General features: G+C 28.9%; 4 protein-coding genes across 6 annotated transcripts; 2 read left to right on the forward strand and 2 right to left on the reverse strand.

Annotated features, from left to right (window-relative positions):
* Positions 1-4,142: 4,142 nt before the first annotated feature.
* Aos1 (SUMO1 activating enzyme subunit 1) lies at positions 4,143-7,401 on the reverse strand. Its single transcript, XM_015523453.2, has 6 exons — positions 7,100-7,401; positions 6,863-7,034; positions 5,698-5,933; positions 4,860-4,963; positions 4,626-4,779; positions 4,143-4,554 (listed from the first exon to the last, which is right to left on the reverse strand). Exons 1-6 carry the CDS (start codon positions 7,189-7,191, stop codon positions 4,401-4,403), a joined length of 912 nt encoding a protein of 303 aa, XP_015378939.1. The 5' UTR covers positions 7,192-7,401; the 3' UTR covers positions 4,143-4,400.
* Positions 7,402-14,143: 6,742 nt separating this feature from the next.
* LOC107173107 (suppressor APC domain-containing protein 2) lies at positions 14,144-17,644 on the forward strand. Of its 3 annotated transcripts, XM_015523494.2 has the most exons (8): positions 14,152-14,570; positions 14,642-14,691; positions 15,066-15,223; positions 15,289-15,816; positions 15,919-16,001; positions 16,089-16,235; positions 16,327-16,554; positions 16,614-17,644. In XM_015523494.2, the coding sequence occupies exons 3-8, from the start codon at positions 15,094-15,096 to the stop codon at positions 16,758-16,760; spliced, it is 1,263 nt and encodes a 420-aa protein (XP_015378980.1). In that variant the 5' UTR covers positions 14,152-14,570; positions 14,642-14,691; positions 15,066-15,093; the 3' UTR covers positions 16,761-17,644. The 3 variants fall into 3 exon arrangements, with proteins under 3 accessions (XP_015378981.1, XP_015378980.1, XP_089075274.1); XM_015523495.2 differs by having other exon boundaries at positions 14,144-14,691; positions 16,330-16,554; XM_089219148.1 differs by having other exon boundaries at positions 14,153-14,691.
* Positions 17,645-19,255: 1,611 nt separating this feature from the next.
* LOC107173108 (putative palmitoyltransferase ZDHHC24) lies at positions 19,256-20,469 on the forward strand. The gene is made up of 2 exons (XM_015523496.2): positions 19,256-19,626; positions 19,692-20,469. Exons 1-2 carry the CDS (start codon positions 19,326-19,328, stop codon positions 20,255-20,257), a joined length of 867 nt encoding a protein of 288 aa, XP_015378982.1. The 5' UTR covers positions 19,256-19,325; the 3' UTR covers positions 20,258-20,469.
* Positions 20,470-20,670: 201 nt separating this feature from the next.
* Positions 20,671-27,082, reverse strand: RhoGAP68F (Rho GTPase activating protein at 68F). Its single transcript, XM_015523457.2, has 11 exons — positions 26,740-27,082; positions 26,460-26,613; positions 24,767-24,877; positions 24,455-24,645; positions 24,181-24,326; positions 23,823-24,041; positions 23,658-23,756; positions 23,411-23,604; positions 23,139-23,339; positions 22,938-23,044; positions 20,671-22,675 (listed from the first exon to the last, which is right to left on the reverse strand). The coding sequence occupies exons 2-11, from the start codon at positions 26,497-26,499 to the stop codon at positions 22,505-22,507; spliced, it is 1,479 nt and encodes a 492-aa protein (XP_015378943.1). The 5' UTR covers positions 26,500-26,613; positions 26,740-27,082; the 3' UTR covers positions 20,671-22,504.
* Positions 27,083-27,184: the final 102 nt, after the last annotated feature.

The raw sequence follows: 27,184 nt of genomic DNA on the forward strand, positions 1-27,184 counted from the left end.
TGTGTGTATTTTATATTACTATAAAATATTTTCTTAATTAAATTTAATAAGGTTCGAGTATTTTGTGCATTTGAAAACTTTATTCTTATAAAGCACAACATTTTAAATACTACATTTTCACCTTTAATAGTTACTTAAGTAATCCTCTTAATACTTAATAGACTTTAAAAACTTGATTAACACAAAATATTTGTTATTTTTAATAGTTTTTAAATTTAGTTTAGTATTAATCATGCAACCTTAAACCAATTTTTTAAACATGTACCATTTAATTTTAAATATTAATACATGAAAACCAATAATTGGTAATGTTTAAAAAATAAATTGCAAGTTCTAAATTCATGGTTTATTATTGTAATTTTAATATAAATAAATTACTTTCAATAATGTATAAGAATGTAAACAATTAGGGATTGGGTAATTATAAGAGAAAAGACATAAAACACAACAGATGAGCTTAATTTGTTTAGCTCAAATAACCTAATTTAACCTTTTATTATAAAGTTATTTTCAATAGAAATAAGTTTCAAGTGGTATTTGTTGCATAATCTTCAATGTGCTCCTTGCTTCCTTATGAGATAGTTCAGTTATTCAATTTTATATCATACATTCGCAACTAGGACTGAACAATTGTGTCATTTTTTTTTATTAAATGAGTTGTTAAAAATAGACGGCTGGGATACTGCATCACACATTTGAAAATATTTCATGAAAACAAATTAATTTAGTATAATTTACTAAACCCACGTTTACCAGGCATAATAAAAACATCCACATCAACACAAATACTATAAATGTTGTTTAATGTGAAGTTAATATGAATGTTACCCAGTATTTTCAATATTGTCAAGTAAGGTAATTTTTTTAATTGTAATTGAAATGCATATTGATATTGGGGCCTCTGCAAAAAATGTCCATTCTGTGAGAGGTGGAGGTGCCAACAATTAGGAAATGATACAATTTGTGAAACTTGCACTTATTTGGTTATAGTGGTTTTATTTGCAAAAATTTGTTGGTTTGTCATAAAACAAATAAATAACAAATATTAGTTATTAAACACATACATAACAATAACATGTATTCTTAATAAATAATAATATATACCTAACATAGTAGAACTGGCAATCTTAAATTTAAAGATTTTCCAATTTTTTTTGTTTGTTTTATAGTAGATTCATAAATCCAGGAAATCCTCCTACTTGGTTCCATCAACCATATTATCAGGCCATTCAGGCCTGATTGATATACAAATTACAATAAAAAAGTGTTCTTTACTAAAGTTAAGAATCATACTCTGTAGCGCCAGTTTTTGTTATACAGCAGTCAGGCAAAACCTGTAAATTGCACCCACATAGTCAACCGTCTTATATTTCTAATGCTCTGAAGTTATAGAAGCTAAAAAAAGTAAAATTATGCAAAAAAAAAATGTGAATATCCATAAAGAAATCTAAATTCCTAAAATCTGTTATATGTTATTAATTTTCACTAAAAGAAATGGAAAATATGGAAAAATAAAATTTTATATCAAATAAGTCAAAAATCCATGTTTGCTCTGCTGGTTTCTCTTTGTCTCTTTTCACAATATGGCCCAGTCACTATATTCTTGTCTTGTCTTTTTATGAAACTAGAGACAGGTGCTAATCCCAGTTCTTCCTGAAGTTCCTTGTTAAATTATCTTCTCCATTCATGTATTCTTTTTATTCTTATGTCACGAACATACGTTAGGGTAAGCGTATCATTATCCATATTTTATTTTTTAAAGTTCTGAATCTTCTCACTGTCACACTTGTCATTGTACTTCACACGCATATGTGGGGGTAAGTCTGATTATTGCTGTGTATATTCTTGATTTTGTTTTCTTGTAGAGACCATTAAATTTGAAGAATTATGACAGAGCAATACACCTAAATATTGGAATCCTTCAAGTTTCTCAAAAGCTAATAAGTAGGTTGTCTTGGACCTTGGTGTAATTCTTCTAGAAGCTCTATTATTTTATTATAATCCATAACTTTACTCTATTTAATTAATTATGTATAACATCTTATTGACACAATTTAGTTGAATGATCGTAAAACATTTCTACAATATCTAAAATAACTCGTAATTTAACTTACAAACATAATTATTAATTAAATGACCGGTATTATAAAAACAATAATGTATAGCTAAACTTTATGAAAAAGATAGAGGCAACATAAAATCAGAAATATTAATTTTAACTTTCAGTTGTTTAAACATACAATTTATTACAATGATTAACATGAATTGTTTGATTTATTTAATATATTTATAAAAAAAAAGGTAGACAAATGAACACAGTATCACTTTGGTGTATGGACACATGGTAGGTGTTGAGTGGTTCGAGCAGTCACCATTATTACTGGAAAACTTCTGGTTTGGCTCCAAGACGATTTAATGAAAATTTTATTTTTCAAAATGTTTTTGCTTAATTTATTTGATGATACTTTCAAAGTCGCTCAGATATAGTTCAGTAGTGAACACAGAAAATTATATTATGAACATTTTAAAGTTTTCTGTCTATATGTTATGCCAAAATAACAAATCTATGTTACTTAGTTTCTAGAGATGTTACAAATCATAATATTTAAGGTCGAACCGAACTTTTCTTTAAATTAACGAACTCAAACAGATCCGAACCTACACACTTTTAATCGAACCCAAACCGAACCAAACTCTTCAAAAAATTTATTGAACTCGAACCAAACATTAAAAGTTAAATTGGATAGTTATTTATTTATCATTTAGCCACCATACCTCAGAATTATTGAATAAAGATTTTACAACTATTTACTTAAATACTTTAATAGTTAATAATTATTATGCATGAGATTTTTAATTTTTAGTTATTAATATGATGATAACTGATAAGAATAAGAAAAAGCGAAAAACATTAATATTTAAAACAAGCAAACATTAAACAACTAATATTAATCTAATAATTATTTATTATTTTATTATAATTTATAATTTTAGCCGTTACTCCATCGACTTTTATTTTTATTTCTCTGGTTCGATTATGGAACGGAACTATTAGACATTTGGTTTGGTTCAATTATTTTTAATTTCCAGTTTGGTTCGAAAATCAAACAGTTTGTAACAACTCTATTAGTTTCCAATAGCGCTTTTGACAACTAATGGGAATTTTCATTTTTGACCTTAAATGTACCAACTTTCCCACTAGTAAAGATACAAAAGTTGAAATTCAAAGCATTATTTTGACTATTTATTGAATTAGTCACATAAAAAATCACTGTCATTATAAGATCAATACATTTGTCACTTTGCTAAGAATCTAAAATATTTCATAAAATGGTGAAAAAAACTTATTTTGTTAATACACATTATATATGGAATATCTAAACTAATCAAAGAGAATATGAGGAATGTTATTTTTTTTTCTTGCTTTTCAATTGTGATATTTTACGAAAATGTTTTTAAAAAACTCAGTATCATGAATTCAGTTGATCTATAATTTATTCCTCTCAATAATTCTGAAGCCTTTATATTTTCATAATATTAGTTCAGTTTCTAAACCATACGCATAACTTTTTACTTCTACCAAATCTTAATAAAATTACATAATATTAACCTAAAAATTCTAAATGCTGCATGTACTTCCATAATATTCATTATTTAACACTCGCTTAAACACATATAATTTTCCTAATGAGTTTTATAAAATCATGTGTTACCCTAAATGGCATAATATTATCACACAGATAGCAACTGGCATCAATGATAATACAATTATTTGTAGATTGGTTACACAATCATTTGATAAAATGTATTATTATTAATAGGCAAAAAATTGTAATTTAAAAAAAAATTATAAAATATGTAAATTTTTGAAATCATCTCAGGACAATGTAACACTTTAACAATAAATATGTATTACTTTTTCAGGTAGTTAAACAATTTAAAATACTTGAATTTTAAAACTAAATAAATCTTTATATGAAATTATTTAATTAATATTTAATTTAAAGAAGTCTTCTAACTTTTAAAACAAATAAAATGTTTCATCAAGTTTAACAAGATTGTAGAAAATTACATTTAAGTTAATAACTGGTTTAGTCATTATGTACAGCAGCCTGGAATACCAATAATAATAAGACAATGAGTATTTGAACAGATTTTATTTGTTTATTACACAATTATTCTGTAAAATGTATTATTTTTAAGTTAAAAAATGTAATTAAAAAAAATAAATAAATCGGAAAATATGTTAATTGTTGAAACCGTCTCAGAACAAAATTACACTTCTAATGGAGATTAAATACTACTTGCACAGTTAATTAATCAATTTAAATACTAGAATTTTCAAACAAAATAAACCTTAATATTAAATCTTTAAATTATAGGACAGTCTATTCTCACTTTTACAACAAATAAAATGTTCCTTCATGTTTTACATGATCATAGAAGAATACATTATAGTTGCTAACTGGCTTATTCATTACAGTATTTATAGCAGTCTGGGATACCATTGCGCCTATAATAGACGTTGTAGGGCTCAGTTCACAAAATAATTCTCTAAAATACATATTTTAATATTAGTTAATAGTTTCATGTACTTAGTTATTATGATTTATCAATATATTTACCCATAGTATTCTTCAAATATATCAACATCAGTACTTTCTTGATCTGAAGAATGATTCATTTGAAGATGAATAATTGATTTCAATTCTTCAATATCTTCCTCAGACGTATCGGGATTTGGCTTACGGTTAGAATCAGATTTAAATTTTAATAAGCCTAAAAGAATCAAAAATATTTTTGTAATTATTCAGGCACTAGTTAAAACATAACTAACAAAAATACCAAATATAATATACCTGAAGTCAAATAATATATCTGTGGAAGTTTTTTTGTTACAGTAATAGAATCGATTTGATCATTGTTTGGAAATACTTCACCGTATAAGGAATGGGTGAAATTCCTAAAAGATAAACACAAAAATGAAATATTTAAAATTGCAGTGAAAATTCTAAATACCGGACACTCTCTGTCACTGAAATTGTAATTGCTATTTGGAGGTTTTCGGTATTCAGCAAAAGAAAAAAATCATACTTATATCAAATAATAACTATGTATGCACATATATAACATAACAACAATATAATACGCAATATTAATTTTATAACATCTATAGGTATAGGTAATATGTTTACATGTTTGCGATTTATGTTTGACCAACTCTAAACATGTCAGCGAACACACAAATAATCATATTTGTAAGGACCTCTCGAAATTCAAATACCGATTTCAATTATTTCTATTAAAGTTACATGTTTTCTTTAAGTGGCCAATTGGCACTTCCTCCAATAAATAGTATAGGTATATAGGAGAAAAAATATCACTGAATAAGAACAGGGTAACTTTAAATGAGCTAAATTAGATAAATATTTTTGTAGACACAATAACATTTCAATGACTGAATGGATAAGATGAAGATAATGGAGAATAGTAATAATATATAAGTTACATGTGTAGCATGCTAATAATTATAAGTTAAATATCATGAATGTAACCATTAACTAGAATATCTTGTATTTATAGATTTTAAATAGATAAGTAGTGAAAATTTCTATTTCAAAAAAAAAAAATGTCTGTTTGGAGGTGTCTGTTGAGGGATATTTTAATTTTTTTTTTTATTAATAACTAATTACTTACACATCTTGATAAAAATATCCAAATAAACCATAAACATCAGCTATGAATATCATTACATTAGCTTTTCTGCAAACTTCACTCAGTCTTTTATAAGTACTTGAAGAACATTCTGTGGCTATGACAACATCAAACAAAGTAATGAAACTATCCACATTTTCTTCAATCGGTGTTGTATCTGCTTTAACTTTAACATTTGGGTTTAGCTTTTGTGCTGCATTCAAACTTGCTTTAGCACGCTATAATTATATAAAAATTATTTAAATACTTTATTATACTTTAATCTTGGTAATAACTAAGGCTCGAATGTTTAAGCACCTAAAACTACTGTAATATGCATGCATTAACGCACTAAAAAATTACAAAATATGGTATCAAAATAACCGCTAAAAATTATAATAAAATATGTATTTTTAGTCAATAAAAACAAAAATATGCACAAAGAATTATTATAATTCATAAAATATAATTTTTTTTTTTTATAAGTATTTATTTTTATACAATTTTTAAATTTACATATAATACACGTTTCGATCGACACAGCAATTTAAGTTGTACTAATATGTTATTCAGTCATTACTATACTCTATTCAGTTTAAGTTGACCCACTCGTCAAACGAAAACCGGTCATGATTGCGCATGTCTTGCAGCGCTAGTGTCCAATGTCGCCTTACCACCTATTGACTATGACTCCGGTCTCCGATAGTTAACGACGATCGGCGACCAATCACGGATCACCATTCACCGACCAGAGGGGTCTGACCGTTTCGGCGGCTCAGTATGCATGCGCGAGAGTGGGTCAACTTAAACTGAATAGAGTATATATACAAAATATTATTATTGCTATATAAATTAGGTATCTAATAAAGTACCGTAGTCCCGAACAAACACAATTTTAAACATTTATACTTTACATCAATGCAAGGTAGATTGTAGTTACTACCTATAAAACTGATATAGGTATATAAATTATAGAATTAATTGTATGGTTTGTTAATTTAAATTATTTTTTTAAAACCCAAAATATGCAAAATAAAAATAGTATTATTTGATTCAGTAGAAAATGAAATAAATTTGTAGCTAGGTTAGAATTAAATTGGATAAATAGAAAAAAGTTTTCAATTTCAAAAACTTCCAAGCTCTAGCAATAATTATATACAGTACTTACATTACGTTCTTCGCTATCACGTGGGATAAGGAACTGAGAACAACGGTCTAATATGGACACTGAAGTATGATCCTTCAGGGTAATAGAATTAACACCCGACAATATCAAATTTTTAGCTATCTCAGCGCCTAGGCCTTGCATTCCAATTAAAAGTACATTCAGTGATCTCAACCTAGGTAATGTAAATTTTAAAATACGTAGTACAATATTGTAAAATAACTTGATGCCAACACATACTTGTTTTGTCCATCATAACCCCACAGGCGTATTTGGCGGTCATAAACCTTGCGTTCTTCTATTGTCAATACGACGTCACCATTGTTCGACATTTTGGAAGCTAATAAACTATCTCGTATGATAGATTAGGCGATGATTTAACTTGAGTAAATAATGTTAATTAAGTAAAAATGTTTTATTTATGAGATTCCCAATCACTGGCCACTAAAAGTGAACCACTCAAACAAAGGAGGCACACACTCAGCAAAACAATACGAAAAAGCGTCGTACCAGTACAAGTCTCTACGAACGGTATGACGCTACGATATAAAATTAACCAAGGTACCCAGGACGGTATTCAAACACAATTCATAAACTAAAGTGGGTAGAGGGTTACAATCAAGCGCGTTGGAACACTAAACAATAAACTTGGAACTACAAACAGATTATTGAAAGGCGGTTTTTTGTCAGGGTTTCTCATAATAGCGCGTGAATAAGGCGGGAAATTTAAAATGATTATATAATAACATGCGCTTTTTATTTCCAGCCCATTTTACGAGTATTGTTTTGAGCAGAAACCGTAACCCAGTGCGCTACGATCGAGACGCATTTACAACCCACTATAATTTAATTATATAATCAATTCCAGTTTCAGCAGGCTTCAAGTACGGATTAAGATATCTTAGACCTACTAGACCTAACTTGTGGCTAGCAATTACCAGACTGATCTTATTATATGATCTGTATGACTGTATGTATAGTAGTATAGTACTTATTAGTACTATCTTAAAATGTGTACCGAAATCATAAAGTAAATAGTAATTAAAGTGCTCAGGTTCAGTTAGGACTTAAGAATTTAAGATATCTATGGTCTAACCATTAACCAAATAAGAGCGCACGAAAATCAGTCGAAACTCAACAAAGTGAATAGACCAATTATAGAGCAATAAAATTGGCCAAGGGCAGTGGCGTGGCGAACTCGAATATTTTCAGAGGCAAGTATATTTTGCGATACCCATCAACCATAATTTTGTCTCTCAATTGTAAATAGAGTTGGGGGGGGGGGGGTGATTGCTTTTCACAGACAATTGTACTTATTAGGTAGGTATTATCTATTCTGTGTTATTACCAACTACCTAAAATGGTTAGTAACCACTGCCTACTGGATATTAGCTTTCGTTTATATATTATATCTATATTAGACAATATTAAAATATCATTTTATGTGTTATTTTCCTAAATTCGTTATTATGAATTTAAATTATTTCCCATCCACCCAGTGTCACCCATCACCAACCAAAATAAACTGAGAGGCGGCCGCCTCTCGATTACCCCCATCGCCACGCCACTGGCCAAGGGAGTCCGAGGATCATTTGGATAGCCAACGTGGTGCGCTCTTATTTGGTAAAAACCATAGCGCAACTCTATGTTACAATCCACTCAAATCCAGTACAAACATAATTTATGAGTGGAACAGCAGACGCTGCCGCCCTGCCGGTTAAATTTCTCATAAATTGACTTTTGACATTTTCCATGAAACCGAGATCATGGAAGAAACACCTTTCTGTTGTTATTGTTTTGTGGTTTTACCAATTACCAACAAACATTAATTCAATTAATGTCTTATAACTTATAAGTTTTAGTTCATAATGTTCATATTATTATGTGCGTTGAACATTCCGTAAATTATAAATAGGATAACGAATTTTAAAATTTTACGTAAGTCACAATAACCGTATAATTTAAAAAAAGCTGATTTACCCGGTTTTTGAGCTCTTGAATCACAATTTGCCGAAATGAAGCCTATAGGTCTGATTGCTATGCGTGGCCCACGGCTAAGGTGGATCCACAAGTCACAACTCATGTGTTGTGTCGTGTACTGTCGTGGACTCGTGTTAAATACTAAAAAACATTATTATAATTGACTTCCTTAAATACTGTTGTAAAAATGATACGCTTACAGATTAGATGAATAATTATTTTCATATAATTTGTGATTGTATGTACCTAGGTACACAGGAACCCATTTATCTATTCTACCTAAAGTTGAATATGAATAGAAAACAACTTTTGGTTGTGGCACAGGTATAGATATAATATCTATATAATTATCATATCTGTGACCTGTGTTGTGTGGTTCAGCACTTGGCACTATATGGCACGTGAAACCCGCATGAGTTGTCTCCGTCTTACAAGTGCGTAATATACTAACAGCAAAAACTGTTTCGCGCAGGAAAGAACTGAGAAGTCTACAATTAGAACTAAGAAACCAAATTATCACCATGAAAAAAGGAGAGTTTTAACGGTGTCACAACGTTTTTATTTTTTCGATAAGACTAATTATATCAAAAGCTATTCAAGTTTGAAAAACTTAAAAATATCAGATATTTAAAAGTACTAAAAGTAGGTATTATAACTTTTTTCTCATTGAAGATATCAAACAAATAAAAACGATACAACACAGAAAATATTATTTTCTATATTGTGTTAACTTTTGGAGTTCCTACCAAGAGTACAGACTGAGTGGATCTATCCCGCGCTAAACACTTTTGTCTTTACCATGACAAAATAAACGTATGACAGCAACTTTGTGATACGCACAAAGTGGCTGACGCTTTGCTCCTAATCAGTACGTTTGTTATCATTCACAATTCAAATTCAAATTTAATTTAATTCAAATCATTGACAAAAGTATGTTAATATTTTACTAAACAATAAAAAACATTTTATAGACTAACATACCTTACTAACTTAGTATGAACTATGAACACATAAAATATAGTTTATTAAATTTTTAGTTGGTAAATTTTTGTATTTTTTGTTTATCTTTTTTTTTAAACTGTTGGTCAATAATTTTCCTGTTCAGTTTATTTAATCTTATATAAGTTCGAGTTTGAATTATGCATTGAATAACCTCTTCAGGTATTCCTAAAAATTCAATATGTGCTTTTACAGTTTTCATTAGTTTTTTAAAATGGTCTTTGTGTCAAATGGTTCTTCAAGTTTAGCTAAAACACATAGGTAAGTAGTAATTATTAAAATCTTATTTGTTCCATTATCATTTATTTTATATCAATTAATTTATAATTAGGTACTTCAAACTGTTGTAAAATATCCAAGTGTGTTTGTGGAACTCCAACAGTAGATTTCAGATTGGCTACATCATCAGTGACAACTGTATGGTCATTTTCATCAAGATTAGAATCAGTTATGATTGTACGTGTTAATCAGTTGTTTTCTTCTAATAAGTTTGTTTCAATGCTCTGTTCAGTGTTTGTATTATTCGTAAACACAACATTCAAATGCTTTCCCAGTAAACCATCTTAAGCTAAAGCAATTAAGGAACAAATTTTAGCTACCTAGCACATTTTTTGAATTTTTTTTTCAAAAGAAACATATATTAATTCTATAAGTTTTCAATGTAATAAAATTATATAAATACAACATACCAATGTTTAAAGTCTAGGGCAGTTATATTTGAACTTGCACTTCCCACCATACCTTTTAAATAGCTATATAAATTTTCCAATGCATCCTGATTCAACTTTCTGGTTAAAATATAAGAAAGTCCATGTAATTCTTTTAAATCATCCAATAAATTCTTTAAAGATTTATTACATATCAAAATTCCTTAAAAAAAATTGTGATTTATATTGTATTCAGATAAATATCATAAAAAAATATTGTACTTTAAAACCTTTTTGAAATGGAAGCAAATGTTGTTTCTTGTGAACTCTCATATTCAGTATAAAATTACTCATCTTGTCAATCAGTTCATTTTGATCTTTTAAATTTAGTCCATAACTTTCTGTACCATTATCAAACTTTTGCTGTGTATTAAATAAATCAAACCATTGATCAATAATAGAAATCATTTCTGCAGCCTATCATCAAACAAAATTGTGTATCATAATACGTGAAATAAATTCTAAAAAAGCTTAAAAATAATTATTAATTAAAATTATCTATAACTCTTACATCTTGCCAATTATATTTATCTATATATTGCTGTTCACCACAAAAGGCAATTGCCTTTGCAACACTATTTGATAGCAGCTGTACAGCTAATCGCACATTCATTCTACCGGGTCCTTCAACTAACAAATATCTATCAGAAACTTTGTATGCAAATTTAAAATCATGTTTTGAATTTAAATTTGAAATATATTTATCCCATCATATTTTCCATTTGGTTATACAAACCCTCTAAAAAAAATATATATATATATTATATATAAATAATATCAGCCTGTTTTATCATTTTCAAAAATACATACTGATCAAGTAAATGATTTCTTAAAAGTTTCATTAAATGAGGAACATCTGCAAAAACATGGATTTTTCTCTGGGTACATGGATGTTCAAATGATGAATTTGTTATTTACCGAGCAGTAAAGTATTATTTTATCGTGGATCGACGACGATCGAAAGACTATTGTCATATCTATACTCCTATCTTATCCTATCCTAATATTTTTCCGTAGTCCTATTGAACTAAAAATAACTTATCGATTTGTACACTTAATCGGAATTTATTCCATGTCTCATGTGTATTGTGTACATAAATATATTGCTCTGAATTCTGAAAGGTGCTTATAATAAATTATTTTTATTTTTTTTTTATGGGGCGGGGTATAGGTAAAATATTAAAATATTTTATCCCCCCCACCACAAACATGGCCAAATTACGCCACTGGAGACAACACATGTGGATATCACATCCTCTTAATCTTATTTTATCTCTAATTATCTGACTTTTTTTCGTATTATCGAGTATCGACGAGTGACGATGGACGATGCTGTCGAAACTCGGAACGCCAGGAACAAATTGCGCATTATATCGTCAGCGTCGCCAGTAAAAAAAAAAAAACGAATACTAATAATTCAAATAAAGAATACAATATATATGTTGACAAGTCTTCTTTGATAAGCCGACCGGAGTCCGCCGCCCATTACTTTCATGGCTCGTCAGTTGTCAGTTAGATTTCCTCTGTCTTCCTGGCCCTCTCTTCCTCTTCTTCGAGAGTCAGGATCTCTTCCGCCAGTTCCACCTCCACCATCTGGTAAAAGATCCTGAACATCTCCTCCGCGTTATAGAGCACCTCAGGCCTCACTCAGAAGTATGACCTTTAAAAAGTCATATCTCCATATTATCACTGTCATAAATTATGGATATAGTAATGAAAAAAAGGTCGTAACCTACCTTTACAAGTTGTGTAATCAGATCAACCGCGATGAAATGTTTGAAACATTTTTTGCTTCTTCTGATTAATCGAGTTGACCAAAATAGCTGAACATTTTTTGTGTACATGGCAGTATGGCACACGCGTATCGGGCGTATGATGATGGATATTGATTCGCTTTCAGTCTCAACATTGAATCAACATTTTACAGGTAGGCTGCAATACTGCATTGCTGCTGGCCTGATATAGATATCTTAAATCATGCTCAATACTCATAATTTTTTTTTTGTACCATTTGTACCCACCATTGAGTTATTGAACTATTTTCAAGATTGAGGTGTGCACATTTCTTATATAAATTGATGAATACTTATACATTTTGGGAGTCCCTGGATATTTTTATCGAATTTGACCAGCGAAACGTACATACATAATGTATTTGATCCATAGACCAAAGTAAATCACAGATAATATAATCTGTTTTATAATAATGATACAGATATTATATTTTTATTATGATATAATTTGTAGTATAATATCACAGAAAAAAGAGACACCCACGCTGTTAATTAAAGTTTATCTCTTTTCTATGATCGAGCCCTGCACTATGGAGACTGCATAAAACAATTAATCCACAAATGGCACAAACTATCATCTATTTCCATATTTTCTCTGTTGTATTCTTTTGTTGTCTGCTATATCACAGAATATAACATCATCTAGAGACTATTATTTGAGAATATGGCCAATTCGCTGTGGCACACTGCCACACTGAGAACTGGGAAGTTGTATATCAACAAGCTCGTTGTCGGTTTGTTCGCGCCTTCACGTTTGACTTGATTATTTTTTCATTATTTTTTAGTTTATTACCTATAGCCTGATGGCTAATCTAATTCTATGTCTGTCGCTGTACACCGTATAGTCAAAACATTCAAAACTAGCGACCATAACCTCATCTATTCCCCCCCCACGAAATTGTAGTTGTGGTTGTCGTTATTTTATCCCTTAGAAATAAATAAATGTTTGTACCTATTATTAGGTACATTATAAAAAACACATCATGTCATCATGGTAGATATCCTGCTATTAAAAGCCCCAGTAAAAAAACCTAAAATATATTTTTAGACATTTTTTCCTCTCACAGTCTCACTCATGAAATTCTTGAATACATATTACATGTTGATTTCTGAACTCTATTTACCTATAAACAATTAAAAAGCGTAATCATTAGGGGCAAGGGGGACAGCTTTCCTCTCAAGTTTCAGAATTCAGATATTTAACTGAGGGGGGCTGGCCTCATCTACAACCCCCATAATTTACTACAGTTTGCGCCAATGAGTATACTGCAAGTAAATAGGTACCAGGTACGAGGTGGTACACTGGTACCTACATGGCTACATCTATACTCAATGTCTATACTTCGTATTAATTACGTGTTTTTGAACCGGTTATTTGATACTCTCCAAAAAACAAATAATACTGTTTTGGAATACGTAAAAATATTGCATATTGAAATATTTTAACACGTTTCGAGTCGGCTACCTAATGACCTAATTAATATTATATAACTCGCATAGTTGTATAGGTATCTTAGATTCTCAGATACCTTGCCGCGGGTTAAATCTACTTGGCTACCTATTAGTATACAGTATTTACGGTTCTCACTTTCTCAGTTCCCGGGACGTGCCCACGGCGGTGTCTGGAGAGCGCGATCTAGTGCCGTCGATTCATCTTGGTTTCCCACAATATAATTCTCACGACTCACGTATGATGATTTCACCGGACCTATGTCGGGGAAAAATGTGGGCGGCGTCGACGGCGCACCTGTTGATTAACGCAAAATCAGGTCCTCGGTTCTCGTCGGTTGGTCCCGATATTGGCGAGAAGTGAGAATCGTCTCTCGGATGGCACTGCGTCGGTGGTGGTGGTTAGGTGACCGTACCTTGTCCTTAACAGCGGACGTTTGTACGACGTAACGACTAACGGATAACCGACAACAAGACGTCGCGACTAAATGTACTGAGCACCGAGGCTGTTGCACCTACTGCTGCACACCGCTGCAATAGTGCAATACGGACGGCGGTTGCCTCGCACTTTCTACGGAGGCTGTACTCTGCAGGACCATGTCGTCTGCCGATTGCACGCACTCCTCCACGACTGTTGCCGCATCGCACCGTCACCTACGACCGCGTACGTTTTTAGGGCAACGCCAACGAATATCGGATGCGATCCGCCACCACCTGTGTGACACTGCCACGATATTGTCGTTGTTATTATAGAAATATTGCCAAACGTAAATATCGTCACAGGTATATTACAATTTGATCGGGCGGTCCATCTTCAGCTACTGTAATTAAGTATTATTGTGGTTTTCCAACAGTCGCCGCGATACTGAGTACATCACGGACACTGCCCACACGATCTGCACACGTAAGTATGTTTCATTAGATTAGCTTAGTGGCTCCGGTACCACGACTTCCGTATAACTGATGATATGCTTAATAATATTATGTTTTATTCTACGGGAACTGAATCCGCTAGCCAGTAGTCCGATGTCATCTTAGATTCATGATCCTCGGGATAAATATTATGCCTAATACCTAAATATAATAAATTTTAAACTGAGTTCATATGTCTCATGCCTAGTTGATTTTTTTCTATGATCTCAACGATATCCTCAATTATACCAAATAGTTGTGTTATATTTTTATATAATTGTGTGTGTGCTGACTGTCTGCACTATGTAACTCTGAAGTCTGGATACTTAGGTATTTTGATTAATTTTAAGAAATTTATTTTCACAGCAAGAGGATTGTCACATATTACATTGCAATGACTCCGACGCATGTAGGAGACATTAAAAATTCTGCTGCCGACGGATTGCCAGCAAAGTTTGTTCTGTCCATGAGAACACTGTTCGATATTTTGGACGATAAAAGGACTGGATATGTTAAATTTTCTGGTAAATTTCTTTTCCATTTGGTTTTTTTTTTAAGTGTAAAATTTTCATGTATTTTCATATTGCAGAAATTGAGACACGATGGCAAGATGATGGTACAAAAGGTTTGCCAAAAGGTGTGTTAGATAGTCTTCGAAAAGTTACACCACCGAACGGTCTACTGTCTTTTGACCGTTTTTGTACTGGTTTAAAAATGTGCCTACTTCGAAATCAAATGGAAAATGGTCGTCGAGATAATGATTCTATAAGACCTCCATCTGCTCCACTTTTGGATATAGACATTAAACCTAATGTTCAATGGACAAATGGAAATATGGCTGCCATTCGACCTACTCAGCAAAGAACTCTGAGTATGCCACAACTAGCTTTAGAGCGTAATAATAAGGAAGTACATCAGTTACCACAAAAATCCACATCATCATCACTTTTTGGACCACCAAAACCCCCCAGAACTGCTGCAGGCTTAGAACGAGGCTTACAGCTTGCTTCTGGTGAACGTATTATCGATAAGGCTGAGATTAGAACAGCCTTGCAAAATTGGCAATTAGGAGTGCTATTAAATGATCAGAGCAGTTCTAGAAGTGAAAAACAATCAGGTACTTTGTTAAATCTGTGAAAATTCAAACTAACTTATATTTCAAGTAGCTACATAACCATAGGTAATAGATTAAAACCTAACAATTTTAATTTATTTCTAGGAGAACAAACATATAAAAGAATTAATCAACGACGAAGGGAACCAAGACGACATACTCTCCAAAGTGGTGTTGATTATAATATGGTGTTTATATTTAATTAAAATTATATTTATTAGTTGAATTTCAGCCGCTAAAATAAAATATTATTTTTCTTCTATTTTTCTATTCAGCTAAAAAGAATAAAGCAAATAGAACAGGAAAAAGAAGTCCTCATGCATGGTCTTCAAGCGGTGGAAAGGGCAAGAGACTGGTACCATAAACAAATATCTGCTGTACAAGACAAAATGAAATACCTTGGACGAACAAATTCACATACAGTTAGTTAAACATAACACTTATAAATCATCGATATATTTTATCTTTTATTTTGCGTGATACTTCATAAAATTGTTTTTATAATCATTAAAGCAGGACCAATGGACTGAAGCACAACAGGAGCGTATTGAGTTACAAAGGGCTCGAGTCTTGGAAGTCAATAGACACTTGTCTGCATTAACAGATGGTGGTGAAAGATGGGGTGGTCTACCATTGCATATGAACTTAGCTGTACATTCATCAAATAATCCTGGAACAATGTTACATCAAAATCCTCAAGTAATGGCTACATTAAAACATCGTAACCATATACTCACTGAGGTTGGTTTTTATTAAATATTTATTTAAAAATTTTTTATTATAATATTTGGTTTTTTTAGGAATTAGGACAAAAAAGTGAAAGAATATCAACATTGGAAAGAGAAAAGGCGACGCTTATCAGAGAATTATTTCAAACACGAACCCAGATGGGACGTAAACTAGGGAGATTAGATAGTAAACCTGATGGTCAGTCATATATACCTTAATAATTGAAATCTGTTACCAAGTACAATAAAAGATGTACTGAAAGAAACATGGTGCTTGAATGTATCAGAATAAAGAAAAAGATACCATTATTTTTGAGCTCAATTTAACAGGTACATATTATATTATAATCTTTCTCCTGTGTCATGACAATACAAATGTTATTGCAATGATTGCCAACCATACCTCAAATTTATCCATGTTAAATGTTATTTTTAATTAATATAACCTCAACTTTTTCTCATTTAATGCATAACAATTTTTAATAAAATATTGCTTATTGGATGAATTTTATAAAAAAATCTAACTGTACTTATAGAAACAATCATGGTTTAAAACTAGGTACAGCTATATAGATTTATTTAGCTATATAGATTTATTTATAGAGAAGTTTTGTGTCTTGTTATAAAGTATATATATTAAATTTGTTTTTAATTAATAATTTACTCAACTTGTTATACATGTTAGACTGCCATACAAGTGTAGTAATTTTCATAATATTTTTTAACGTAAGTTTCCGTCCACCTCTCTGTGATGCCAATATTATTCTGATTTTATACTGGAAATTTTTTTAAGTTTAATTATTGTTGTTAAATTTTTAATATTAATTATAAAATAAAATAACCTAAAATTTGTTTAAATAATTTTGTGCCATAATGTACAATATTGAGTAACCTGATGTAAAATATATATTATTATATTATTATTATTATTATAGTTTTGGGATATGGCAATTATTATGTTATTACTTATATAAAAATTGATAATATTTTACAATATGTTGATGTATTTTTTATGAATTTTTTACATTAAATGTTTTGAATTTATGAACAATGTTAAATTTGTATTTTTGAAAAATAAAATGATAATAAATTGTCGAATATAAGATGTTTTTTTATTTGTGTTGTAATGTACTAACATACAAAGTGGAATCTTAATCTGTATTCTATGATCTTAATAACTCGAAATACTGTTAGTCGTGTTTTCAATAACTCATATAAATTTCTGCTCCCTACATTTCAATAAGTTCAAAATAGTTTTTTCTATAACTCTTATTCTTGATCGCTAGAATTGTTTTTTTGTCCCTAACCGATTCAAAATATTGAGGTTTCTCTGTACTTCAATAATTACATACTTTTATCTAATAATCAATTATATTATTTCTTATTTAATGTATATTATTATATGTACATATTATTATCAATAGAACTCAGTTATTACAAATTATGGAATGTGAATGAAAATAAAATATTCTGATTTTTTTCCCCATGCTACCTATTAAGTATTAGGTATTTAAATTGAGTTTGAAAAATAAAATTTTAATAGTATTTTACTGTTTTAGTTATACTCAGAATTAGAATTGGTTGAACAGTTACCACATATTTTAAGATTTTATATTTCTAAACTTTAAAATATGCTAAATACTATTGTTTAAATATAGGGGATTTTTAAAAAATGATCTTACTCTACATTAATGAAATAAAAATTAAGTTATTATTTAAATTTTATCTCGATTTTAACATTTCTTACAAACTTTTGTTTTCTAACCTATATTTGCTTTCTTCACTATAAATGCATTAAACACAAATTATAAGAGTAAAAACACCCAATGTATTATCAAGGTTTTTTAGCTGTATTTATAAAACCTATTTATTGACAATTACATACAAAAAAATGATTTGTCATGGAATATTAATAATTTTTTCCACACAGAGATAAAAAATAACTGATTTTTCAATATGCCAATTCGCCCCAATGTAAAACTAAGCATAAAATAAATATAGCAATAATTGAATTTGCTCATCCAGTGATGCTGTATTGCTATTGATTATAGCTAGTAGGAATTAGCCAAAAGTAGTTTATGAATTTAATAATAAATATTAGTGAATTATGCGCATAAAATACAAAATATATGAAAATTCAAAATATGCAAAATAAACTCATTAAAAAAGTGCTTGGTAACGTACAATTCTTGAAAAAAGTGTTGTAAGGTAATATTAAATACTATGCTAAGATATTAACATCGAATATAAACAAATGAATATTATGAAAAAATAATTATAAAATTACATAATATATTATCATGTTTATTATTTTTGAAGAATTTATGTAAAATAAATTTTATATTAGTATATCATATTATTCAATTATTATTAAAAAATCAACTATATTTTTCCCCTAAATGGCTAAATACCTTTGCAATAAAATTCTTAAATAATGGTTAGCTGAACTAACTTCTCAAACATGATGAACAAATCATTAAGTACCTATTAATCAATTTTAATGTCTTTAATAAAATTTGCATTTACCTATTTTCAATTTAAAATCAAATATATTGATATTATGCTCAATCATTAAATTCATACACCACTTCACCAGTGCCTCTGCTAATAAATAATAATAATATAGATATGTGTGTAGTACAGATGTAACCATAGTAACCATTTAACATAATGTATTGACTGTTTTACATGATTAAAGTTTAAAGGGATGATAACAATACTCACAGAAGTAATGCTACAGCCAGTTAGCAAAAGTTGTAAAAAAGACTATTGTGATACAGACTTATGATTATGGTGACTATAGATCAATTTTGTAAATTTTTTAAAATTATTAGAAAAAAGAGTTTTACAGAAATAATATTGTGTTTGTTTCTGTTGGTTTTAATACCAGCATACTATTTTGTCGATGTTTTTCATATATTACCATGTATGTATCATCTACCGTCAGGGTCAATTTGGTATTTAACTCATGTGCTGCCACTAACGTTTATGGTTTTCAACCTGCTGACAAATTTTTTAGCTGTGATGTATGCTGATTCATCAGTAATTGGTCGATTACTTACTGTGTCGGAATACACATCGAAAGGTATACAATATTAATATATAAAAAAAGTAAATTCTAAATAATAATATTAAATTATACTTTTTCAGACAATATTATGTACTGTTCTGTATGCCAATGCAATGTTCCTCTAAGGTGTTGGCACTGTGATATATGCAATGTCTGCATATTGACAAGAGATCATCATTGTACTTTCAGTACGACATGTGTTGGTCATTATAATAGACGATACTTTTTATGGTTTTTGCTGTATTTATCTGCAGCCAGTTTTTATGAGATAATTTTGATTGGTTATTATACATATTGTCAAGTTACAATTAAATTTTCAGACTTGATGGTTTTAGTGCCATTTCAATCAGTTATAACTGGCTTTCATTTAACTGTAGGTCAAATTTTTGTAGTTTTACTGACGTTGAATCTTATAGCTGTAACAATGTCATCATTGTTGTTAATTTATCACCTAGATAAGGTACGAAAAGGTCTCGTATGCCATGAAAAACAAGAGAGAAATTATGATTTAGGCTTAATGCGAAATTTGGAAACTGTCTTTGGTGAAAAATGGTATATAACATGGATTTCCCCATTCATCAAATCAAAATTACCCTACAATGGAATAGATTGGCAAAGCCATGTTGATCAATATAAAAAAAAATAGATCAATTTCTATTGGTATAACTTTGAAATACCTAATAAAATAAAAAAAATTAAGCAATCTGTGATATACAAGTGTCTAGACTATAGTACAATTTTAAGTTTTAGCTTTAATAGATGAGTGTATGCTTTAAATTATGTCTGCACAATTAATAATTGTAGAATTGTTAAATATGTATGATGGAAATTGAACAAATATACTTACTGAATGTTTAACTGCAAGTATGTTGTTTATTAAAATTGTTTTTATTTAATTAACTTTTCAGCTATTATTGACCATAATTAAGAAATGATATAGTCATGTAAACATAATCCAACTATTTTAGCTATTACTTATTTATGAAAAATAATTATACGCTAATGTATAATGAGGATAATTAAAGGAAAGGTGTAGTAAAAAAACAATACATCTCAACATATGTGTCAACAATATTGATATACTTTACTGTGTACAAAAACTCCTGTTAAGGATTAAAATCGTTAAAACAATGATGTACAAATATCACTAAGTTTCAATTATGAACTATTTGACCAGAATATATAGATGCATTATTTGACTGTACATAAATTAGGTAACATTTTAATAATATTTTTCAAATAAACTAAAAATTAAAAAATAAATAATAATAATACACAAAATCTTTGGTATACAAATAAGTTTATGATTTCCCGATAATGAGTTCATTAAACTAAAGTTGGTTAAAAGCAATCTTATATTATGTAATAATTATTACATTAATTTAATTAACACTGGAATAAAAATTAATTAAAACACAATTTTAATTTTAATTTTTAAAGTCTGATTTAGGAAACCGGAAATCTTAAAGAGTTCTTTAAGATTTATTATGTTTATCAATAAATATTATTAGCACATATTTTATTATAAGAGATTGTGTTGATTAATCAAATAAAATTTCAATTATTCTATGTATGTTGTTAATCAAAAATATGTGATCTGGTTAATGTAATAATGAATATGTATATGGATTAAAAAGATAAAAATAGTATATTTATATTAGTATAATATGATAAATACTATTTTCTATGACCAAAAACTTTTAAATAATGGTGGAGGTGGATAATTTTATTATAATATAGAAAACTTAACTCAAAATAATTTGAAGCCTTCAATTTTAATACTTTGATGTAAAAAACACTAGAAAAATAATTGAGTTCTATCATAATTAAACCAAATCTATTTTACTCTGTTGAGGTTTTATCAGGTCACATTTAGTATAAAAATTTGATTACATGAAAATTGTTGACGAAAGGTTAGAATTATTAAATAAAGTTCATATAGAAATGACAAAATAATTGTTGTGATGACATATCATCACCATCTACACTTAGATCACAGACTATTTTTGAAAAATGTTTAAGCAGCTGCTTTACAACTAATATATTAATATTAAATACATATACTAAAATCATTTTTGCCTAAGAGTACATCAATTTGATATGCATACACAATGTTTATAATAAAAAAACTGTGTACCCATTACCTAGTGCAGTGATGTATGCAAGATAAATTTATCAATTATGTGAACCTAACTATTCATTAACAACCTTGTTAACTATGCAGTACACATAAAGTACAAAAAATGATAAATAATAACATAATTAAACCAGAAAAAATGATGATTTTCCATAAAGTATTAAAATAAAAAAAATAAAATGCTTATATATATATAATGTTAACAAATAATTAAGATTATTGCTTATGGTAAATAAAAAAAATGGTATGTTGTAGAACAAACTTTAAACATGAGCGTTAACCATAAGATCTATAGAAAATATTATGATAAAAATTAGAAGAATTTCTATTTTTATGGTAGATTAATTGAGAAAATTATATAAACATACTACTTCAACATAAAATATTATAACAGAAATTATTTCATTAAATGCTTATTGTTCAATATTACATAGTAGTATCTACTATTTAATTATTATTAATACTTAAAATGATTTAAAGTTTATATTATAAACCTTCCAAATACTATATTTATGGAATCTTAATTATTTTCATGGTAATACTTAATATTTTTTAGATTGTAAGTTTAGAAAAAACCCCAATTTAACTAATAGAAATAAATATTAACGAAAATACTCTTAGGTAAGTAAATTAGTGAATTAAATGAGTTTCTATCATACAATTTTAACAATATATAGTTATAAGTTTTGGAATGTTAAATAAACCATGTCACAAAATAATACATTCAGAATACTATGTTTATAAATTATACTGTCATCAAATAATGAATATTTGGTCATGATTGACAAGTACAAAATCAGTAAAAGCATTAATAGGGCCAATCGCAGCTAAAGATAACTGACTATTTGGACTGCGTACTAAATTTGGACCAAATACAACTGCTAAATTAGACGAAGTCATTTTATTCAGGTCACATCTATCCATTACCTAAAACAAAACCCAAGAATTAAACTCAATGAATTTTTTGAATATATAATTTATGGATTGAAAACAGGTGCAACTTTTTTATGTTTCCTGATTTTTTTTTATGTTCTGAGGTAAATATTTAAACAATACACTTGTTTCAAATCTGTTGTGACTTCTTGGCATAAATAAATTTTGTATAATATATTTTATGCATAAAAAAAATTATATGAGTAATTAAAGCATATGTATATATATGGGTAGATAAACAATAGGAAACACTTACTTTTGATAAAAATTGAATAAGGTATTTGAGTAAATGGTAATTATCAAGAGGTAGTTTCTCCAATATCAAAATTTTCACTTGCCTAGGACGTTCATCTTTTGGAAGTGCTAATAATTAAAAGTATATTTTATTTATGAAAAATCTTTATAGAATAAAAATAAAACTCAAAATTTTATCAATTTGATAATAATAAGATCTTACTTTGAAATTGTGTAATCTCATCAAACAAATCAAATGTCATTAAAGGTTCTTCAAGTTCTCGCAAAAAAGTTTTCAACAAAACAGCTGCAAGATGCACATCATTCCCAAAGTCCACAGGTTCTCCTAAATTGATACGATTCTGTAAATCTCTTAAATGATTGATGTTTGCAGATCTTCTGAATAATCCTTCAGTTTCTAAGGCTGCATAATAAAGAAATATAATATTAATATCTAAGCCAATATTTATTTTATACATTTTTTTTTGAAATTACCATCTGGTAGACTTAGGTACTCAACACACTTGCGTACTAATGGAGGAATTATTTCTCCATCATTGTTTGCTTTTATGAACTGCAAAGAAACGCCAAATTGTTGAGTTGGTAATGGTTCAGATTTTTGTTCAGTTTCCTGTTCAACTGGTGAAACTTTTCTTTTATTTAATTTTTTCATTAATTGTTCATCATGACTGAAAAATAAACGTTTAATAGGATAACAATATTTTTTGTTAAAAATAATTACTCTAAAACTGGTGCTGGAATAATCAATTGATCCAAATCCATGAAAAGTTTCAATTCTTGTAAATGGTTAACATACATAATTTTTCGGCCAAACTTCGCACTAAAAATTAAATAGATCCTTGTTATTTTTAGTTTAATAGACACAAATTACTTTCTTAAAACTCACCTAATTACAGCTCTAAAAAGTTGCCAAACAACTTTGATAAAACCAGTTGGATGTACTAGATACAGAGCCTTTAAGTTTTTTTTATACTTTCTATCAAATGCTCGGTATGCTTGCCATAACCATGATAGTGTAGGCTTATTTTTACTTGTCAGCCCATAATGAAAATAGACCAAGCTGTAGTCTTGTTCTACAAATTTGTCCAAAGTGTACATTAAATACCTATTATTAATCAATAAAAATAAATAGTTAATAATTAAACGAATAATGTCTAACTAGTATTTAAAGTATGTTTAATAGCACATAATATATTAATTTGATTTATTAAGAGCTTTCATTAAATCTAATAAAAATATTATACCTGAGAAGTCTTGGATGATCAACTTCTTTATTGCTGGGTAGTTTGCAAGCTGAGACGACAATAATTTTACGGCCAACTGCATCATCACCAACTACATCAACAACACCACATTCAGCAACATCGCTAAAGTCTTCTTCTTCTTTAGACTAAAAAAAAACAAATCAAATTCGGTAATTAAATATTAATGTATGGTTAATTAATTAAATACAACTTATTACAAATAAAAATTTAATATATAAATATAATTATAATTATAAATTATAATCAAACATACATCATCTGCTTCCAACTCATCTAACAAATTCCCTGTTGCTGTATTATGTATAGACGTTAAGCCTTCAACTTGAGGAGCATTTACTAGTTCTTCTTCAAAATTTTCTTCAATAGTACCATCAGAAACAGGCGATTCCATGTAATCTAATGTTCCAACAGTCCCATTTACATTAGCTAAACTTTTCTCCAAATCTGTTAAAAATAATAATAATAATAGTAATACAATTTTTATAAAAATAATAAAATCCCTAGTTTTAAAATAATTTGAATTATTAGAAATCACTAGAGAGCTTATACAATAAATAAAATTTACCAATATCTGCAGTTGGACTTTGAAGTTCAGTATCATCAAATTCTAAATTTGGCTCATAGTCATGGTAATCAGAAAGACTTGGATATGGTTCTTCATTATCAGCCATTGCAACTAAAATATTAACAAATAAAGAATTTAATAAAATGATTGTCAATGAATTGCTATATTTATTTATAAAGACTTGTACACTTTCAGAGTTAAAAGTAGTCACCTACATTTGTATTATAATTATATCCTACATCACAATATAAGAAACACGGGAAAAAAATACATAGGTACAGCATTATTAAAGAATTTTGTTAATGTAGATTTTATTTAATTGATTGAACAGTGTATTTACTGAAAATATATTTTTTTAATAAAAGCCTTATATTATATTTTATATGATAAAATAATCTGTAAATACATAATAAAGCACATTAAGTAATTAGGAATTATTATATGATTGAGAAAGAAACCCATTTGAACACAATATAATATTCATTCAATTTTACAATAGTTAATCATGATGCTAGTTGTGTTTAAGCAATACGGTTGTTAGGAGCTTTGTTAAATATTTAACCTTGTATGCAAGTTGAACACATATTTTTAATAAGGTAATGTAAATTTGATTTAAGTTATAAATATGTTTAATGAAATAAATAATTATTTAAAAAAGTACCATCCTGAAATGTATTTGCTCATTTTAATTTATACTAATAAACTATAAGAATAATATGCTATTAATGAAGTCCATAAATTTAGTATCACATGTGTCAATGTGTCTAGAGCAAAGAGTTATATGTGAGTGAACTGTCCAATTACTGTGAATAAGATAATTAAATATCAACTTATAATAATAACACTACCTATAATATTTTTGTTTATAGTTGTGTTCCGTTTAAAATAATTTTTATGGTAAAATGTTATGAATAATAAATAACTATAATATTAGAGAAAAATTGTACCAACATAAGTGTAGAAAATGTTGAGATAAATATTTAGATACTTATTTTGATTAAACATTTTTTTTCAAAGTGATAGCTTTTAAGGTACACTTAAGTAAAAGTTTATGCTATACCATACTTTATGCATGTGGGTACATCAATATTTTTTTTTACTAATAATTTTATAGAACCTATTATAATTGTATTTTAAACAAAATACGAATATTTATGTTTATAAAATGCAGGTTTGTAAGTCAAAGAACTATTCATATGATTATGAATAAAACATGATAATTATATATCTATCTATTTAATATTGATCAATAACATGATACCTAGGAAACTTTGTAATTTAGTGCATGGATTAAATTATATCATCAATTTATTGATAAGTAGCATGTGGGCAATTCATATTTTTGGTTATTAACACTAACAGTAAATTACACATTAGTTTTATAACAGGTATAATTAAACAATCATGCCGAGTCGCATTTGCATAAACAATCACTTAACATTTAACCTATCAAAAGTGAGCATATAGGCCCTAACGCATGATTTAGTATCCTATGATTGGTTCATTAAATTTTATTTAACCATTTAATTTATAAATTTTTCATGCAACCTGACATAAACTTAAATTAACATCACAAATAAAAGAATATCACCACCTATGATTTACCCCTAAACTCTGCTGAACATTTGGTGTCTACCATTAACTAAGAGCAAACAATGTATTTACATCATACATCATATCTTTTAACACTTACCCGGGAAATACTTGCCGGAAGGCTGCACCCTGGGATCCATGTTGGACCGGTAATAATGGAGTGACGGGTGCCAGATGTACGAATTGACGAGATCGCGGGGGCAACACTAGCTACCTCAGCAATGGTTACCTCATTCCATCAGCATTCTCGAAAGCTGCGGGCGGAACGACGACGAAACACATGCACACACGATTCAATGAAGATCGAACATCGACAATAAAAACATGAAGTGTCGTTTTGTTAGCGCAGTCGCCACCACTATGTGTTAAACAGTAGTTACCGTATCGATACTCGACTATTCGTGTTGTCCTGGTGTAAAATTCTTTGAACCAGCAAGAAAAGTTTGATACGGTGGATAGGTGTAGGCGGTGAGGACAACGTTTGATGGCTATCGGACATCGGCCCTAATATTTGACTCGCGGCGAAAAATAAATAGAACGGATGTGAACATTAAACAACAACAATTATCATGATAATTTTGGTAAACATACCACATAGGTACCGCAAATTGCAACGACTATAAAGATAAGTAAAGACAGCAGAGAAAAATAGAGACAGACTAGTAACTTACTAACTTCAGACTACAACAGACGGATGGAGCGATTCAGCGATTGCGATTTACCATTACGCAGATATAATAATATGTAATGTAAACACTGAACACCTGTTTTCCGCCATGGCAGTGTCCGTTGCTGATAATAGCTACCCCCTCCTCGGTGATCATT

Source organism: Diuraphis noxia, unplaced genomic scaffold (assembly GCF_037042655.1).
Source record: "Diuraphis noxia isolate RWA-SAM2 unplaced genomic scaffold, SU_Dnox_SAM2 contig0002, whole genome shotgun sequence".
Classification (NCBI taxonomy): domain Eukaryota; kingdom Metazoa; phylum Arthropoda; class Insecta; order Hemiptera; family Aphididae; genus Diuraphis; species Diuraphis noxia.

Excerpts from the sequence above, each read along its gene's own strand:
- Aos1 (XM_015523453.2), bottom strand. The coding sequence starts at position 7,191 with ATGTCGAACAATGGTGACGTCGTATTGACAATAGAAGAACGCAAGGTT. Across the intron at positions 4,780-4,859 it reads GATATATTATTTGACTTCAG|GCTTATTAAAATTTAAATCT; the intron begins GTATATTATATT and ends TGATTCTTTTAG. Across the intron at positions 4,555-4,625 it reads ATATTTGAAGAATACTATGG|AGAATTATTTTGTGAACTGA; the intron begins GTAAATATATTG and ends TATGTATTTTAG.
- LOC107173107 (XM_015523494.2), top strand. The coding sequence starts at position 15,094 with ATGACTCCGACGCATGTAGGAGACATTAAAAATTCTGCTGCCGACGGA. Across the intron at positions 15,817-15,918 it reads TAGAAGTGAAAAACAATCAG|GAGAACAAACATATAAAAGA; the intron begins GTACTTTGTTAA and ends ATTTATTTCTAG. Across the intron at positions 16,555-16,613 it reads GTAACCATATACTCACTGAG|GAATTAGGACAAAAAAGTGA; the intron begins GTTGGTTTTTAT and ends TGGTTTTTTTAG.
- LOC107173108 (XM_015523496.2), top strand. The coding sequence starts at position 19,326 with ATGATTATGGTGACTATAGATCAATTTTGTAAATTTTTTAAAATTATT. Across the intron at positions 19,627-19,691 it reads GTCGGAATACACATCGAAAG|ACAATATTATGTACTGTTCT; the intron begins GTATACAATATT and ends ATACTTTTTCAG.
- RhoGAP68F (XM_015523457.2), bottom strand. The coding sequence starts at position 26,499 with ATGGATCCCAGGGTGCAGCCTTCCGGCAAGTATTTCCCGG. Across the intron at positions 24,042-24,180 it reads GATCATCCAAGACTTCTCAG|GTATTTAATGTACACTTTGG; the intron begins GTATAATATTTT and ends GATTAATAATAG. Across the intron at positions 23,605-23,657 it reads ATTCCAGCACCAGTTTTAGA|TCATGATGAACAATTAATGA; the intron begins GTAATTATTTTT and ends TTTATTTTTCAG.